The sequence below is a fragment of the Neoarius graeffei genome, chromosome 9 (genome assembly GCF_027579695.1).
Source record: "Neoarius graeffei isolate fNeoGra1 chromosome 9, fNeoGra1.pri, whole genome shotgun sequence".
NCBI lineage: Eukaryota > Metazoa > Chordata > Actinopteri > Siluriformes > Ariidae > Neoarius > Neoarius graeffei.
The window spans coordinates 78,606,961-78,624,769 of record NC_083577.1 but is presented as its reverse complement, the minus strand read 5'-3'; the positions used below and the strand labels follow the sequence as shown (position 1 = coordinate 78,624,769).

At 41.3% G+C, this 17,809-nt stretch overlaps 1 protein-coding gene across 2 annotated transcripts in view; it reads right to left on the bottom strand.

The window, feature by feature from the left end:
• smarcal1 (SWI/SNF related, matrix associated, actin dependent regulator of chromatin, subfamily a-like 1) overlaps positions 1-6,201 on the bottom strand; it is a 93,998-nt gene extending 87,797 nt beyond the window's left edge. For both annotated transcript variants that reach the window (XM_060930335.1, XM_060930336.1), the window contains exon 1: positions 5,548-6,201. In XM_060930335.1, coding sequence (XP_060786318.1) covers positions 5,548-5,787 — 240 coding nt within the window. In that variant the 5' untranslated portion in view covers positions 5,788-6,201. The remainder of the gene's footprint in view (positions 1-5,547) is intronic.
• Between the last annotated feature and the right edge of the window lie 11,608 nt (positions 6,202-17,809).

Here is a 17,809-nt window from a genome sequence, read left to right as displayed (position 1 = left end):
TTGTCCCGGGATTGTCCCAGATATGATAATTTTGTGTCCCGATGACATTTTTTATGGTCCCCGGGACATCGGGACACCGTTAGTTTCGAGCGCTGGCTGTGAGGCAACAGTGCTAACCACTGGACCACCGTGCCGCCCCAATTAGCAGGGCCTGGGGCACAGTCTGCGTTCTAGTTTATCCCAAAGGTTTTCAGTGGGGTTGAGGTTAACACACTGTGCAGGACACTCAAGTTCTTCCACCCCAAATTTGGCAAGCGATATCTTCACAGAGCTCACTTTGTGCACAAGGGCATGGTCATGCTGGAACAGGTTTTGACCTCTTGGTTCCGTAACGCTACAGCAAACAAAGACATTTAATACAGCTGTGTGTTTCCAACTTTCGGGGAAGATCCACATGGGTGTGTGTGTGTGTGTGTGTGTGTGTGTGTGTGCTGGTCAGGTGTCCACAAACTTTTAGCCGTATAGGGTCATTCCATGCCAAATCAACAAATATCTGACAAATTTATGCTCGACCATCTCAGATGTCAATGAGATTTGGAGGGCTCAGAGATACTATTAAAAGAAGTTAATCCCCAAAATTTGAGCTTCCTATCTCCAACGGTTTCAGAGATACAGGCATTTGAATTTTTCAAATTTTTTGCATTTTGCTCAAAACATACATATTTCAAAGTGTAATATAATCTTTATTATGCAAGATAGAAACCTAAAATTTTGCACAGAGAGACTCAATGTCTTGTACTACAAGCTTCAACTTAGAATTTCAATGGTCATTGTATATTAGATGGTGATTTTAACAAGGAAATTAAAAAGACAAATTTGCATTTTTTGCATTTTTAATTCATTCTGGAAGCTTGCCTGTGGCAGTAATGCTTAAACTAAGAATGTTATTCAAATCTACACAGAAATATCTACCAATTTCAGTTTTACCAAGTCTCCACTATTCCTAGCTTGTCTGTAATAGGGTTTTGAAATTCGCCGATTTCTAAAACATGCCATTTTCAGTAGCAAGAAATCCAATGTGGGATAGCAGTTAGGAACTTGTAAATTTTTTTCAGTAATCCCCAAGACCCATATTTTATATTTCCAAATTTTTGTTCTGTGTCTCTCAAGTATTTTTAAATTACAGGGGTTTAAAAAATCCATTTTCACCAAATTCGAATTTGATATATTTTCATATAACTGATATTTGAGGGTTAATAAATGCTTCAATAAGGCTCAAGTAGGTTAGGAGACATGTTTCTTCCTCAATTTTAAATAAAATTTCAATTAATGCTCAGTATTAATTATTTGTAAATTGATTTTAATCTAAGACTGTGTAACATTAGCAATCAATGACCAGCTATTGTGTACCAGTCAACAGCCAGCCTTATCAATATCAACACAGCACAATGGGTGACCTTTGATACCAGAACAGGTGGCTCATATCTTATAGTTTTAGAGTCTGTAAACTGCATACTTGTTCAGATAACATTATATTGCTTGGATTATATTAAATACATTGTAATACAGAGCGTAATACATTGTAATACCCCCTTCTGAAATAAAAATCTCAAATCATCCCCCTTATAAAACGGCCATCCCCCCATCACATCCCTTGTGCCATTTTACCGATTAATGTGGAAATTAGCCTACTATTATTTTAATAAATATTACTACTATTTCAACATTAGAGGCTTTGTGCAGTGATAGCCTACATGTAGCCGGATTAAAAAAGATGCATATCGGTTGCACCTCTCATTCACACCTATACGGAGGGTTCAGTCACTGAAAACAGCTACTTTCACAAACTCTGGGCAGAGTGGAGATTTCTGAAAACTCCATCTTCAGACACGCGTGTAAATCGGGAAAACGAAGCAACAGTGGGCGAGAGGGCGCGCGCGAATATAATGAGTCACACGTGCACGCACAAATTCATCAGGTTAACTTTCAAATAACTGTTCTTGTGCACTTGCGACACCGGAGCCACTTTCCTGAATTTTGAGCTTCGGAGTATTCGCTTCTTTATCTATTTAATCAATGAATTTATTTGTCACATACATTAAATTACTAATGTAAAACATTAGTAGCCTATTTAAGCAATCGCTGTTTTCTCCACTGTTTTCTGACCTTTTGTGTTTAGTGAATGATACACTTCATTACACTCCACTGACCGACTTCCAATTCCGGACTTTTTTGAAAATGTAAAATATAGGCCTACGAGATATTTTTTTGGGGACTTAATTCGCGTTGGTCCTTCACTATTAATTTTTGAGACTGACGAGACACTAAATACTGTGGAATTATTTTCTCCTTACTGTGAAGTTTGTCATCTTAAACAAGTGTCGGGAAATCTTGCAGCCCGACTCCGCAGCCTCCAATGTTTAAGCGAACTGCTGAAACCATAATGTTTAAAGATTAAATCGTAGCCTAATCAAACCAAAAAAAAAAAAACACAGCCTTTCCAGAACGTTGTCTGCCGAAGCCTGTTTAACGTACAAAAGACTTAATAGCAAAGGTCTTGCTGCGGCTTCAACTTTTTCACCTGATCACCTTTCAATAGGCAAATATCATTATTACTACTACTACAAAAGGCCTAGTATTAGTAGTAGGCAAGTAACCTAGTTGCCTAGTAGTAGGACAGCCAAATAGTTTCATCAGTGGCCTACGCCGAGCCTCCCCGGGACTAGACAGTAGCGGAGGCTTTATTTATTTATGCCTATCTAGCGCAACAACTTATTCCTTTACATATACTCAAACATAGCACAAGAAAGGGTTCAACAACAGGCAATCACAGCAGCTTGGTGAAGTTCTAAGGCCAAGTTTACATTAGACCGTATCTGTCTCGTTTTCTTCGCGGATGCACTGTCCGTTTACATTAAAACGCCTGGAAACGCCGGGAAACGGGAATCCGCCAGGGTCCACGTATTCAATCCAGATCGTGTCTGGTCCGGTGCTGTGTAAACATTGAGGATACGCGGATACGCTGTGCTGAGCTCTAGCTGGCGTCGTCATTGGACAACGTCACTGTGACATCCACCTTCCTGATTCGCTGGCGTTGGTCATGTGACGCGACTGCTGAAAAACGGCGCGGACTTCTGCCTTGTATCACCTTTCATTAAAGAGTATAAAAGTATGAAAATACTGCAAATACTGATGCAAATACTGCCCATTGTGTAGTTATGATTGTCTTTAGGCTTGCCATCCTTCCACTTGCAAGTGGTAAGTGATATGCGCCGGGATCACACACACAGCGGCTCAGTCCCGAATCACTGCTCGTGCGCTATACTCGCGCGCTCTGTGAGCTGCGCAGGGCCGGACTGCGCACCCTCCAGAGGGCACTCGCTGTTCAGGGCGGAGTGATTTGGAGCGCAGGATGCCTGCGGAGCCGAGCGTATCCGTGTATTGGTGTTGCTGTGTGCACGCTAATCGTTTTAAAAACGTTAATCTGATGATCCGCTGATACGGTCTAACGTAAATCCCACCTAAATCACATCGGTGTCAGACCTATGGGCCTACCCCCCCCCCCCTTTTTTTTCTTCCTCGGATCTGCATCAATCTCATTATTGACCTTTAGCGCTCCCAGTTGACGGAAATCCGTCGTAGCGACGGAAAACTTTAACCCTTTGGTGACTGACCCCTTGAAAATGGTTCCTCCAGGAACGATGACGTTTCAGTTGTCAAGACAACGGAAAAACTAAAATACAAGAGCATTTTGTTTCGTGCACAAGAGCATTGTGACGCATCTTTCTGTTTTTGTATTTTAGTTATTCTGTTGTCTTGACAACTGAAAAGTCATCGTTCCTGGAGGAACCATTTTCAAGGGGTCAGTCACCAAAGGGTTTAATCCATGTTAGGGCTGTGCGATGTCCCCTTAATTGGCATCGACGATGTTTACAGTGCCAACATCGTGATGGACGATCATATCGTGGGCGGGGGGAGGGGGATTTTAATACCACATTATTAAATAGCTATATTATTATTATTATTAAAATCATTAGATACTCATCCGAGGCTTTGGCACGTAAAGAAAAAAAAGCGCTAGGTGATGTGGAATATTTGGCCTTGATAACGGATATGTGGTCCAGCTGCAACATGATGCCCTACATGTCAGCTACCGTACATTATGTGGACCGAGAGTGGGCAATGCAGTCCAAATGCCTGCAGACGAGTTTCATGCCAGAGACACATTCAGTGGACAATTTAGAAGACGCATTGCGCGAGACACTTGCCGAATGGAAAATAGAGGAGAAAAAGATCGCCTGTATAACAACGGGGCGAATATTGTCACAGCCATCAGGCAATTGAGATGCCGTGGTTAAGTTGTTTTGGGCACAATTTGAACCTGGCCATAACCAATTTGCTTGCGCAACAGAGGGCCAGTACAGACCGAGCGTTTGGAGTTTGCCGAGCAGTCAACACTGCGTTTGCGCACAGCTGGCTTCGGAGAAATGAGCTGCGCAAAGCGCAGGTGGAAATGAACCTCCCCGAGCACTCACTGATCACGGTAAGATATTAATCTGCTCTAGCAATGAAAGACTAGTATTCAAACTATGAGAAGAAACTACACTTAAGCTATTACTCATTGTTTATTTACACCATATCAATTGAACATGCGTTTCGGCCTTTAGTGCGCACTTGAACGCGCTAATTTTTCCAATTTATTAGTGTTTGAATTATTGCACCAGCTTTTAAAATCATGATTTAATATTGTTTTTTGGGTTTTTTTTACTGTCTTTACATTTGTCAGAATCACCTTCATTCTTCCATTTGGTTTGACATTATGGCTTAGAGTGGACCATTTTGTGTCTGAAAGTAGGCCTATTTACCAGATTAAAGTTATTTGACTTCTGCCGAAGTCTGCGCTTCACTGCCGTTTGGGGTGCAATATTTCCCGACTGAAGTTGTTAATAGTGGCTATTTGTTTGAACAACATGACAAATTTTACATTAAAAGTATAGTGTAGGCTAAAAAATGAAGTCAAAATTTATTATTAGTAGTATACTCTATTTGTGTAACCACATGTTATGTTCACTAGCACGTCCCTGCACCGTAGCCTACGTGAACAAGCGGTAATAGGATATTACTTTATAATGATTTATATAATTATGTATTTATAATTATGTGTTATATATTAAACAAAACTAACAAAAAACTAACTTTTTAGGTTAAATAGGCCCAGATGATACCGTATATGCATGATTATGACAGGAGGGGGCGTGGTATCACGATGGTGGCTCTCCATCGTGATGGACGACCACCATCGTCGATGGACGATGGCATCGTCTATCGGCACAGCCCTAATCCATGTAGATTTCATGGGGTCCTTTAGAGGAGATTTAAATATATCGAGATATATATCGTATATCGTGAAATGGAGAAAATGTATCGGGATATTCGTTTTTTCCCATATCGCACAGCCCTAATTATAATATGCAAATTAGCATGCCGTGACATCATAAGGCGACTTCTAGTGAGCATGCATGAGCTACTTTCCCCTGAAAAAAAGAGCTGCAAACTGTGGGAACCTGTTCTGGAAACAATGCCCCATGCAGGCTGTTGCTTTCCTACCTGTCTCCCACTGTGGGCTGTGCTGCGTGCTGCAGGTTTTGGAGGAGGAAAGCTCGGCTTGTACTTTGCTTTCCCTCCTGCTTCAGGATGTGATTGGGTTTGACATGGCTTGTATGCTGCAGTCACAGCTTGTACAGATTGCTGGTTTCCCTGTGCAAGTCTCTCAGCTCTTCTCGCCAACGCTTTCTGTCTGTTCTCCTCGATTTTCTTCTGCTGTTCCGGTGTTAAGCTGCTCGACATGTCTGCAGTCAACTAAAAATATCCCCTGTCTTTAGATACTGAGCAGATTTCTGCATGCATATTAATGTTAACGTTAATAACACATCGAAATGAACCAAACCCAGTAGATTGCTGTCTAAAAAGGAAAATTAAACACTGAACACAGACGTGATTGAACCTGAGCAGTACTTGGCAATATTTTGATCAACACAGAGCTGATTCCTCCAAGTCCAACTAGCTTAGCCAGATTATTTACTTTCTAATTAAACCCCGCGTTTAACAGTAAAATAAACAAACTCATAAGATTTACAACCCGACAATAACTCAAAACCTGAATTTCCTACAGTAACTTGAAAAAAAAAAACAAAGTTTTAAATAAATTCGAACTCCCGGCTAGTTTGTTTGCTAATCTTCCCACCAGCAAGGTGAAAAACCCAACTTCGACTTTAAGCGTGTCGCAGGCGGATATGACGCAACAGAGCGCCTCTACGTCAACGCGTCCGCCATCTTGGATAAGTCTGTGTGTGTGTGTGTGTTTTTTTTTTAACTTTATTGAAAACAACAGCAACAAATACAGTTATTAATACACACACAAACAACAAACCAAGAGCCAGGGAGAGTTTTCAAATAAAAACATGAAATAATGAGCACAAATGAAACGTTTTAGCAGCTTTCTTGTTTTTAGAGTCAGAGATGATTTTGATATACTGTTCAGTTTCCTTTTCAAATGCTAGAAATGAAGGTTTTGAATGACTAAATATGGCTTTATGAATATAGTATTAGGTGGTGTAGTGGTTAGCGCTGTCACCTCACAGCGAGAAGGTTCGGGTTCGAGCCCCGTGGCCGGCGAGGGCCTTTCTGTGTGGAGTTTGCATGTTCTCCCTGTGTCCATGTGGGTTTCCTCCGGGTGCTCCGGTTTCCCCCACTGTCCAAAGACATGCAGGTTAGGTTAACTGGTGACTCTAAATTGACCGTAGGTGTGAATGGTTGTCTGTGTCTATGTGTCAGCCCTGCGATGACCTGGCGACTTGTCCAGGGTGTACCCCGCCTTTTGCCCGTAGTCAGCTGGGATAGGCTCCAGCTTGCCTGCGACCCTGTAGAACAGGATAAAGCAGCTCGAGAATGAGATGAAATCGTGGTGTCCAGCTTTGGCAGAGCAGTGCCTTTCCAAAGGACTTATAGTAGAGATGGCCAAAAGTATGTGGGCCTTCAACAAACAGTCTTTGTATGCTGTAACATTACAGTTTCCCTTCACTGGAACTAAGAGGCCCAAACCTGCCCCAGCATGACAATGGCCTCGTGCACAAAGTGAGGTCCATGAAGGTATGGATGGAGTAGAAGAACTCAAATGGCCTGCACAGAACCCTGACCTCAACCCCACTGAACACCTTTTGGAGAAATTGGAATACTGACTATGTGTCTGGCCTCACTAATGTTCTTGTGGCTGAATGGATAAATCCCCACAGCCATGCTCCAAAGTCTTCCCAGAAGAGTGAAAGTTATTATAACACCAAAAAAAAGGGGGGGGGGGGTGTCAGGTGTCCAAATATAATCAGTTTTGAGCTGAAGTTCAAAAGGACCCCTATTAGAGACATAGTGAGGTAGTGCAAAAGGCCTTACTTTATTTCTCCTGGGAAAAAGAAAACATTTGGGATTCAACCTTTTCTTTGACATAAAAGGCTGTACAGAGCCTTGCAAAAGTATTCATCCCCCTTGGTGTTTGTCCTGTTTTGTCGCATTACAAGCTGGAATTAAAATGGATTTTTGGAGGGTTAGCACCATTTGATTTACACAACATGCCTACCACTTTAAAGGTGCCCATTGTTTTTTCATTGTGACACAAACAATAATTAAGATGAAAAACCAGAAATCTGGAGTGTGCATAAGTATTCACCCCATTTTGTATGAAACCCCTAAATAAGAGCTGGTCCAACCAACTCACTTCAGAAGTCACATAATTAGTTGATTAAGATCCACCTATGTGCAATCAAAGTGTCACATGATCTGTCACATGATGTCTTTATAAATCAACCTGTTCTGGAAGGACCCTGACTCTGCAACACTACTAAGCAAGCAACATGAGAACCAAGGAGCCTCCAAACAGGTCAGAGACAAAGTTGTGGAGAAGTATAGATCAGGGTTGGGTCATAAAAAATATCCCAAACTTTGAATATCCCACGGAGTACCATTAAATCCATTATAGCAAAATGGAAAGAATATGGCACCACTACAAACCTGACAAGAGAAGGCCGTCCACCAAAACTCAGAGACCGGGCAAGGAGGGCATTAATCAGACAAGCAACAAAGACACCAAAGATAACACTGAAGGAGCTGCGAAGATCCACAACGGAGATGGGAGTATCTGTCCATAGGACCGCTTTAAGCTGTACACGACACAGAGCAGGGCTTTATGGAAGAATGGCCAGAAAAAAAGTCATCACTTAAAAAAAAAATCACATTTGGAGTTTGCCCAACAGCATGTGGCAGACTCCCCAAACACATGGAAGAAGATTCTCTGGTCAAATGAAACAAAAATTGAACTTTTTGGCTCTCATGGGAAATGCCATGTGTGGCGCAAACCCAACACCCTGAGAACACCATCCCTACAATGAAGCATGGTGGTGGCAGCATCATACTGTGGAGATATTTTTCATCTGCAGGGACAGGAAAGCTGGTCAGGACTGAAGGAAAGATGGATGGCACTAAATACAGGGCAATTCTGGAGGAAAACCTGTTTGGGTCAGCCAGAGGTTTGAAACTGGGACAAAGGTTCATGTTCCAGTAGGACAATGACCCTAAACATACTGCTAAAGCTACACTGGAGTGGTTTAAAGGGAAACATTTAAATGTCTTGGAATAGCCTAATCAAAGCCCAGACCTCAATCCAATTGAGAATCTGTGGCATAACTTGAAGATTGCTGAATACCAACGCAACCCATCTAACTTGAAGGAGTTGGAGCAGTTTTGCCTTGAGGAATGGGCAAAAATCCCAGTGGCTAGATGTACTCAGCTAATAGAGACATACCCCAAGAGACTTGCAGCTGTAATTGTAGCAAAAGGTGGCTCTATAAATTATTGACTTTTGAGGGGGGATACTTATGCACAATCCAGATATCTGTTTTTTTTTAATCTTAATTATTGTTTATGTCATAGTAAAAAAAATGTGCACTTTTAAATTGGTACGCATGTTGTGTAAATCAAATGGTGCTAACCCCCCAAAAAATCCATTTTAATTCCAGCCTGGAATGCGACAAAACAGGACAAACACCAAGGGTACAATACTTTTGCAAGGCACTGTATCTAATTTCCAAATACACCTTAATTATTGAAGGTATTTAAGGAAAATATGGAAGGGTTAAAAATGTAACCTAAAGTGCAGAGACAAGAAAATGAAAAAAGTCAATCCACTAATGTTAAAGCTCCATCAACACACCTGAGCTTGGTAATCAGGAGTGTATCAGAGTGCCTCTTTCATAGGGTTTGATAGAAAAACAAAAAAATAGGAAAATGGGAATAAAAATAAACGATCTAATGAATGAATAGATAGATAGATAGATAGATAGATAGATAGATAGATAGATAGATAGATAGATAGATAGATAGATAGATAGATAGATAGAACCCCGATTCCAAAAAAGTTGGGACAAAGTACAAATTGTAAATAAAAAAGGAATGCAATAATTTACAAATCTCAAAAACTGATATTGTATTCACAATAGAACATAGACAACATGTCAAATGTCAAAAGTGAGACATTTTGAAATTTCATGCCAAATATTGGCTCATTTGAAATTTCATGACAGCAACACATCTCAAAAAAGTTGGGACAGGGGCAATAAGAGGCTGGAAAAGTTAAAGGTACAAAAAAGTAACAGCTGGAGGACCAAATTGCAACTTATTAGGTCAATTGGCAATAGGTCATTAACATGACTGGGTATAAAAAGAGCATCTTGGAGTGGCAGCGGCTCTCAGAAGTAAAGATGGGAAGAGGATCACCAATCCCCCTAATTCTGCGCCGACAAATAGTGGCGCAATATCAGAAAGGAGTTTGACAGTGTAAAATTGCAAAGAGTTTGAACATATCATCATCTACAGTGCAGAATATCATCAAAAGATTCAGAGAATCTAGAAGAATCTCTGTGCGTAAGGGTCAAGGCCAGAAAACCATACTGGGTGCCCGTGATCTTCGGGCCCTTAGACAGCACTGCATCACGTACAGGCATGCTTCTGTATTGGAAATCACAAAATGGGCTCAGGAATATTTCCAGAGAACATTATCTGTGAACACAATTCACCGTGCCATCTGCCGTTGCCAGCTAAAACTCTATAGTTCAAAGAAGAAGCCGTATCTAAACATGATCCAGAAGCGCAGACGTCTTCTCTGGGCCAAGGCTCATTTAAAATGGAATGTGGCAAAGTGGAAAACTGTTCTGTGGTCAGACAAATCAAAATTTGAAGTTCTTTATGGAAATCAGGGACTCCGTGTCATTCGGACTAAAGAGGAGAAGGACGACCCAAGTTGTTATCAGCGCTCAGTTCAGAAGCCTGCATCTCTGATGGTATGGGGTTGCATTAGTGTGTGTGGCATGGGCAGCTTACACATCTGGAAAGACACCATCAATGCTGAAAGGTATATCCAGGTTCTAGAGCAGCATATGCTCCCATCCAGACGACGTCTCTTTCAGGGAAGACCTTGCATTTTCCAACATGACAATGCCAAACCACATACTGCATCAATTACAGCATCATGGCTGCGTAGAAGAAGGGTCTGGGTACTGAACTGGCCAGCCTGCAGTCCAGATCTTTCACCCATAGAAAACATTTGGCGCATCATAAAACGGAAGGTACGACAAAAAAGACTAAGACAGTTGAGCAACTAGAATCCTACATTAGACAAGAATGGGTTAACATTCCTATCCCTAAACTTGAGCAACTTGTCTCCTCAGTCCCCAGACGTTTACAGACTGTTGTAAAGAGAAAAGGGGATGTCTCACAGTGGTAAACATGGCCTTGTCCCAACTTTTTTGAGATGTGGTGTTGTCATGAAATTTAAAATCACCTAATTTTTCTCTTTAGATGATACATTTTCTCAGTTTAAACATTTGATATGTCATCTATGTTCTATTCTGAATAAAATATGGAATTTTGAAACTTCCACATCATTGCATTCTGTTTTTATTTACAATTTGTACTTTGTCCCAACTTTTTTGGAATCAGGGTTGTAGATGGTAGTTTAGTATGGTGTCACACCTCCAGATGAGCATCTCTGAGCCAGTTGTTAAAAGTGTTGCCTCCTTCATGTATAGTGGCGTAGCTCCCTGGCACTGCTGTTACTGGGCAATGCAACACTTGATGGTCAGTGTCTTGTGGGGATTCCTGACATTTAGCGCATATAGGGGACTCTATATAGCCTCAACAATGCAAATTGGCAACTGTTCTGGCATGTCTTGATCTAAGCCTGTTTGCTAGAGTCCACTGTCTTCTAGTTTGGTTAAGGAAGCCATGGTGGGGTCTTTTATTAGTTCCCCACCTCTGGGAACATTTTGGTTCCATTCCTCTCTCCAGGAAGTTTTGATGTTGAAGTTTTCCTTCTTGGTCTTATAGAAGGGTTTTCTTGATTTTAATCTTGAGGTGGTAGGTGCTACTTCTATTATTTGTTTGAGCAGTATGGCACTTTCTGTGTTTGAGATGCGCTGGTATTGTTTTTGAGTGATCTCTTCTCTGCGAAGACGTGGTGGAGCAATGTTGTTCAATTTGGTGTCAATCTTTTTTGCATGGGTGCTACGTGCCCATACTGGGGCACAATATTCAGCTACACTGTAGCATAATGCTAGTGCTGATGTTCTTGGCACACTCTGGGATGCTTCCCATATTGTCCCTGCTAACTTCCTGATGAGCGAGTTTCTCTTTGCCAGTTTCTGTGCAATGTCTTCCAGGTGGTTTTTTGTATGTTAGGCAGACAGGTAGGTAGGTAGTGTTGCTGTAGGTAGCATTGCTTCTTCACAGTTCCAGAGTTCCCAATTCTGAGCTTAGCTTACTGTCTGTCTGGAGTTTCACATGTTCTCCCTATGTCCATATCTGTTTCCTTTGGTTTCCTCCCAACTCCCCAAAACACTGGCATCACATCCAGGGTGTATTCCTGCCTCATGCCCAGTGTTTCCAGGATAGGCTTCAAATTCGCAGCAACTTGGACCAGGATAAAGCACTTATTGAAGATGAATGAATGAACAATAAATGAAAATATTGGTTGTCTGAGTCACATCATATTGTGCGGTAATTTCCATGATCCTTCCATACATTTATTTCCTATTCCACTTATCCATTGTGGGTTATGGGTGAGCTTGAGCCAGCTAGCATTAGGGGAGAGGTGGATTACACCCTGGACAGGTCACCAAGCATGGGGCTAACACACAGAGAGACAAAAAGCCATTCACATCTATGGGTAATTTAGAGCAGCCGATTGATCTAACCTGCATGTCTTTGGACTGTAGGAGGAAACTGGAGCACCTGGAAGAAACCCACATACAGTGGTGCTTGAAAGTTTGTGAACCCTTTAGAACCCTAGAATTTTCTATATTTCTGCATAAACATAACCTAAAACATCATCAGGTTTTCACACAAGTCCCAAAAGTAGATAAAGAGAACCCAGTTAAACAAATTATACAAAAATATTATACTTGGTCATTTATTTATTGAGGAAAATTTTTCAATATTACATATCAGTGAGTGGCAAAAGTATGTGAACCTCTAGGATTAGTAGTTAATTTGAAGGTGAAATTAGAGTCAGGTGTTTTCAATCAATGGGATGACAATCAGGTGTGAGTGGGCACCCTGTTTTATTTAAAGAACAGGGATCTATCAAAGTCTGATCTTCACAACACATGTTTGTGGAAGTGTATCATGACACGAACAAAGGAGATTTCTGAGGACCTCAGAAAAAGCGTTGTTGATGCTCATCAGTCTGGAAAAGGTTACAAAACCATCTCTAAAGAGTTTGGACTCCACCAATCCATGGTCAGACAGATTGTGTACAAATGGAGGAAATTCAAGACCATTGTTACCCTCCCCAGGAGTGGTTGACCAACAAAGATCACTCCAAGAGCAAGGTGTGTAATAGTCGGCAAGGTCACAAAGGACCCCAGGGTAACTTCTAAGCAACTGAAGGCCTCTCTCACATTGGCTAAGGTTAATGTTCATGAGTCCACCATCAGGAGAACACTGAACAACAATGGTGTGCATGGCAGGGTTGTGAGGAGAAAGCCACTGCTCTCCAAAAAGAACATTGCTGCTCATCTGCAGTTTGCTAAAATCACGTGGACAAGCCAGAAGGCTATTGGAAAAATGTATTGTGGACGGATGAGACCAAAATAGAACTTTTTGCTTTAAATGAGAAGCATTATGTTTGGAGAAAGGAAAACACTGCATTCCAGCATGAGAACCTTATCCCATCTGTGAAACATGGTGGTGGTAGTATCATGGTTTGGGCCCGTTTTGCTACATCTGGGCCAGGACAGCTTGCTATCATTGATGGAACAATGAATTCTGAATTATACCAGCGAATTTTAAAGGAAAATGTCAGGACATCTGTCCATGAACTGAATCTCAAGAGAAGGTGGGTCATGCAGCAAGACAACGACCCTAAGCACACAAGTTGTTCTACCAAAAAACGGTTAAAGAAGAATAAAGTTAATGTTTTGGAATGGCCAAGTCAAAGTCCTGACCTTAATCCAATCGAAATGTTGTGGAAGGACCTGAAGCGAGCAGTTCATGTGAGGAAACCCACCAACATCCCAGAGTTGAAGCTGTTCTGTACGGAGGAATGGGCTAAAATTCCTCCAAGCCAGTGTGCAGGACTGATCAACAGTTACCGCAAACGTTTAGTTGCAGTCATTGCTGCACAAGGGGGTCACACCAGATACTGAAAGCAAAGGTTCACATACTTTTGCCACTCACAGATATGTAATATTGGATCATTTTCCTCAATAAATAAATGACCAAGTATAATATTTTTGTCTCATTTGTTTAACTGGGTTCTCTTTATCTACTGTTAGGACTTGTGTGAAAATCTGATGGTGTTTTTGGTCATATTTATGCAGAAATATAGAAAATTCTAAAGGGCTCACAAACTTTCAAGCACCACTGTAGGCACGGGGAGAATATATAAATTCCTCACAGAAAGGCCCCCGTCAACTGGAGTTAAATGGAAAGCACTCTCCTCAGGATATGAACTGATCATAGTAATATAATCTTCTGGATTTCTTGAATGTCGTTTCTTCCGGGAATTTTGGTGATGTATTTATCCATACCCTTCTTCACAAGCCCTAGGACTCCTGTTACAACTGGCAAGGTCTCAGTTGCCATCCCCCACATCCGATTTATCTCCATCTCCAAGTATTTATATTTTGACAGCTTTTTGGCAACTTTTGCAAAGGTGTTTTGATCTGATGGTACTGCCATATTAATTATTACACATTTCTACAGAAAACAGAAGTATTATACTTCTTCCCACTCCTTTTTCGAACAATGTGCGGTGTATTGTAATGTCTTAGCTCTTTATGTATTTTATTTATTAATTTTTTTGTCACTTTCTTGTTTTCTTTCTTTTGTATGTACAAATAGTTACATACATTTTTTTTATACATGTTCAAAATAAAAATAAATTCAATTCAAAATTCAATTCAATTATTACACATTTCTTCTCTTTGTTGTCTTTGATGATAATATCGGGTCTGTTTGCTTTAATTTCATGATCAGTGTGGATGGGCAGATCCCAGAGGATGCTGGCATCTTCTTTATCTGTAACAGTTTTTGGTTGATGTTCATACCACTTATCAGGTGTTTCAATTCCATACTTCTTACATATATTCCAATGCAAAAATGTCGCTGCCTTATCATGCCAGTGAATATATTCTGTTTTTGCTAGTTCCGGACAGCCGGACAGGATATGATCAATGGTTTCTTTGAACTTGCCACAGTTTCTGCACATTGGATTGGTTCTGTCTTTAATGAGATGATGATGATGATGATAATGATGATGAGATCTGGTGGTGAGACTCTGATCTTGTGCTGCAACTATCAGCCCCTCGGTTTCTGCTTTTAATCCACTACCTCTTAGCCACTGGTGAGTTTTCTGTTGGTCTACATCTGCCTCTTTGATCCTTTGAGGGTATTTTCCATGCATAACCTTTTCTTCCCATGATCTAGCCATTTGTTGTCGACCATGTTGCTTGGCTTGGCTTTTTACTCGCCGGGCAAAGGAAGTAATCATATTTTGTTCTGTAGGGGTTGGTGGAGATACATTGAGTTTTCTCTTGTATCCTTCCATACACTTTTATTATTATGATTATTATTATTATTAGTAGTAGTAGTATACATGTTTTGAACATTTGGATTTCAACCTTTTCCTTGACAAAATAGGCTGTAACTGTATATACAGTACCAGTCAAAAGTTTGTACACCCCTACTCATTCATACGTGTTTTTTTTCCTGTATTTTGTATTTTCTACATTGTAGAACAATACTGAAGACGTCAAAGCTATGAAAGAACATCTGGAACATATATGGAATTATGTGGTAAACAAACAAAGTGTTAAAAACAAAATATGTTCCATATTTTAGATTCTTCAAAGTAGCCAGCGTTTACCTTGATGGCGCTTTGCACGCTATTGGCATTATTTTAACCAGCTTCATGTTATGAGGCTAACACAGAGAGACAAACAGCCATTCACATCTGTGGATAATTTAGAGGAGCCAGTTGACCTAATCTGCATGTCTTTGGACTGTAGGAGGAAACGGGAGCACCTGGAGGAAACCCACACAGGCACGGGGAGAACATGCAAACTCCACACAGAAAGGTCCCAGTCAACTGGTATGTTCAAACTCAGAACCTGCTTGCTGTGAGGTGACAGTGCGAACCACTGCACCACTGTGCCACCCCAATTTGCATGATCTATTATTATTATTATCCATCCATCCATTATCTGTAGCCACTTATCCTGTTCTACAGGGTCGCAGGCAAGCTGGAGCTTATCCCAGCTGACTACAGGTGAGAGATGGGGTACACCCTGGACAAGTCGTCAGGTTATCGCAGGGCAGACACATAGAGACAAACAATTCACACTCATATTCACACCTATGGTCAATTTAGAGCCACCAATTAACCTAACCTGCATGTCACCAATTAACCTAACCTGTATCCCAGAGGAAACCCATGCAGATATGGGGAGAACATGCAAACTCCATACAGAAAGGCCCTCGCCAACCCCTGGGCTCAAACCCAGGACCTTCTTGCTATGAGGCGACGGTGTTCACCATTACGCCACCTTCCTGCCCCTATTATTAGTAGTAGTTTGTGTGTTTTGAACATTTGGGTTTCAACCTTTTCCTTGACAAAATAAGCTGTAACTGTATATACAGTACCAGTCAAAAGTTTGTACACCCCTACTCATTCATAGTGGGGGGTTTTTCCTGTATTTTGTATTTTCTACATTGTAGAACAATACTGAAGACATCAAAGCTGTCAAATAACATCTGGAACATATATGGAATTATGTGGTAAACAAAAAAAAGTGTTAAAAACAAAATATGTTCCAGATTTTAGATTCTTCAAAGTAGTCACCATTTACCTTGATGATGCTTTGCCTTACTGTCTGGATGTTCCAATAAGTGCATAAACAAGCTCCAGTTAGATAAAAATGCAGCAGCAAGAGCCCTTACTAGAACTAGAAAATATGACCACATGACCCCTGTCTTATCCACACTGCATTGGCTCCCAATCAAATTTCATATTGTTTATAAAATACTACTATTGACCTTTAAAGCACTGAATGGTCTCGCACCACAGTACCTGAGTGAACTTCTGCTCCTCTGTGACCCGCCACGCCTACTTAGATCAAAAGGTGCAGGCTATCTGCTGGTACCTCGTATAGTGAAGGGTACATCAGGGGGCAGAGCCTTTTCTTACAAAGCCCCACAGTTATAGAACAGCCTTCCAAGTAGTGTTTGGGAATCAGACACAGTCTCAGTGTTTAAGTCTAGGCTGAAAACATATCTGTTTAGTCAAGCCTTTTGTTAATGGTGTTTATGAGGTAAAGGTGTAGATCTGGAGGGTCCTCAGACATAGAGTGTTTTGGTAAACTGGGATGTATGGATGCTGTCAGTCCCCACTCGCTTGCTTACTTGAGTTTGTTGACGGTGTAGTGGCTGCTGCTTTATGTCCCGGCGCTCCCTCATGCCTGTGTTACCTTCTGGCTCTCCCCTTTTAGTTATGCTGTCATAGTTAGTTGCCGGAGTCCCTGCTTGTACTCAGTGCAATATGTATACTGTTCCAACTTATTCAGGTGACATTGGGCATACCTAACAACCTGTGTTTTCTCTCCCTCTCTCTCCCCCCCCCAAACCTGTCCCTCTGAGTTACATGTCGGTTCTGGGATCGAGGTGCTGACCTCTTCTGCTCCTCGTACCTGCCTGATCCATCCTGGTGCCCTGTGTCTGGTTGGAGTCTCATCGCATCGCCCCTGTAGAGGACGGCCACATGTGGACAGTTGAAAGTCACACCTGGAGGACGCTCTGGACTCTTACAGTAATGCTTTTATGGCTGAGGACTACAGTTGACTTGCGAACTTTAGGACTGCAGCTGTCATGAACAGTTTTGCACTCAAGTTTCCATCAATGAAGAGTTTATAACATCAACAAAACTGACTTCATGTTAAAACTGTTAATATTATAGTCAGGCTGTCTGTTGTTGCCCAAATGAGGATGGGTTCCCTTTTGAGTCTGGTTCCTCTCGAGGTTTCTTCCTCATGTCGTCTGAGGGAGTTTTTCCTTGCCACCGTCGCCACAGGCTTGCTCATTGGGGATAGATTAGGGATAAAATTAGCTCATGTTTTAAGTCGTTCAAATTCTGTAAAGCTGCTTTGCGACAATGTTTATTGTTAAAAGCGCTATACAAATAAATTTGACTTGACTTGACTTTGCGCACTATTGGCATTATCTTTACTGTTCCCTAGTCTCACCATACTTTCAGTACTGTGCTGAGGTTTGG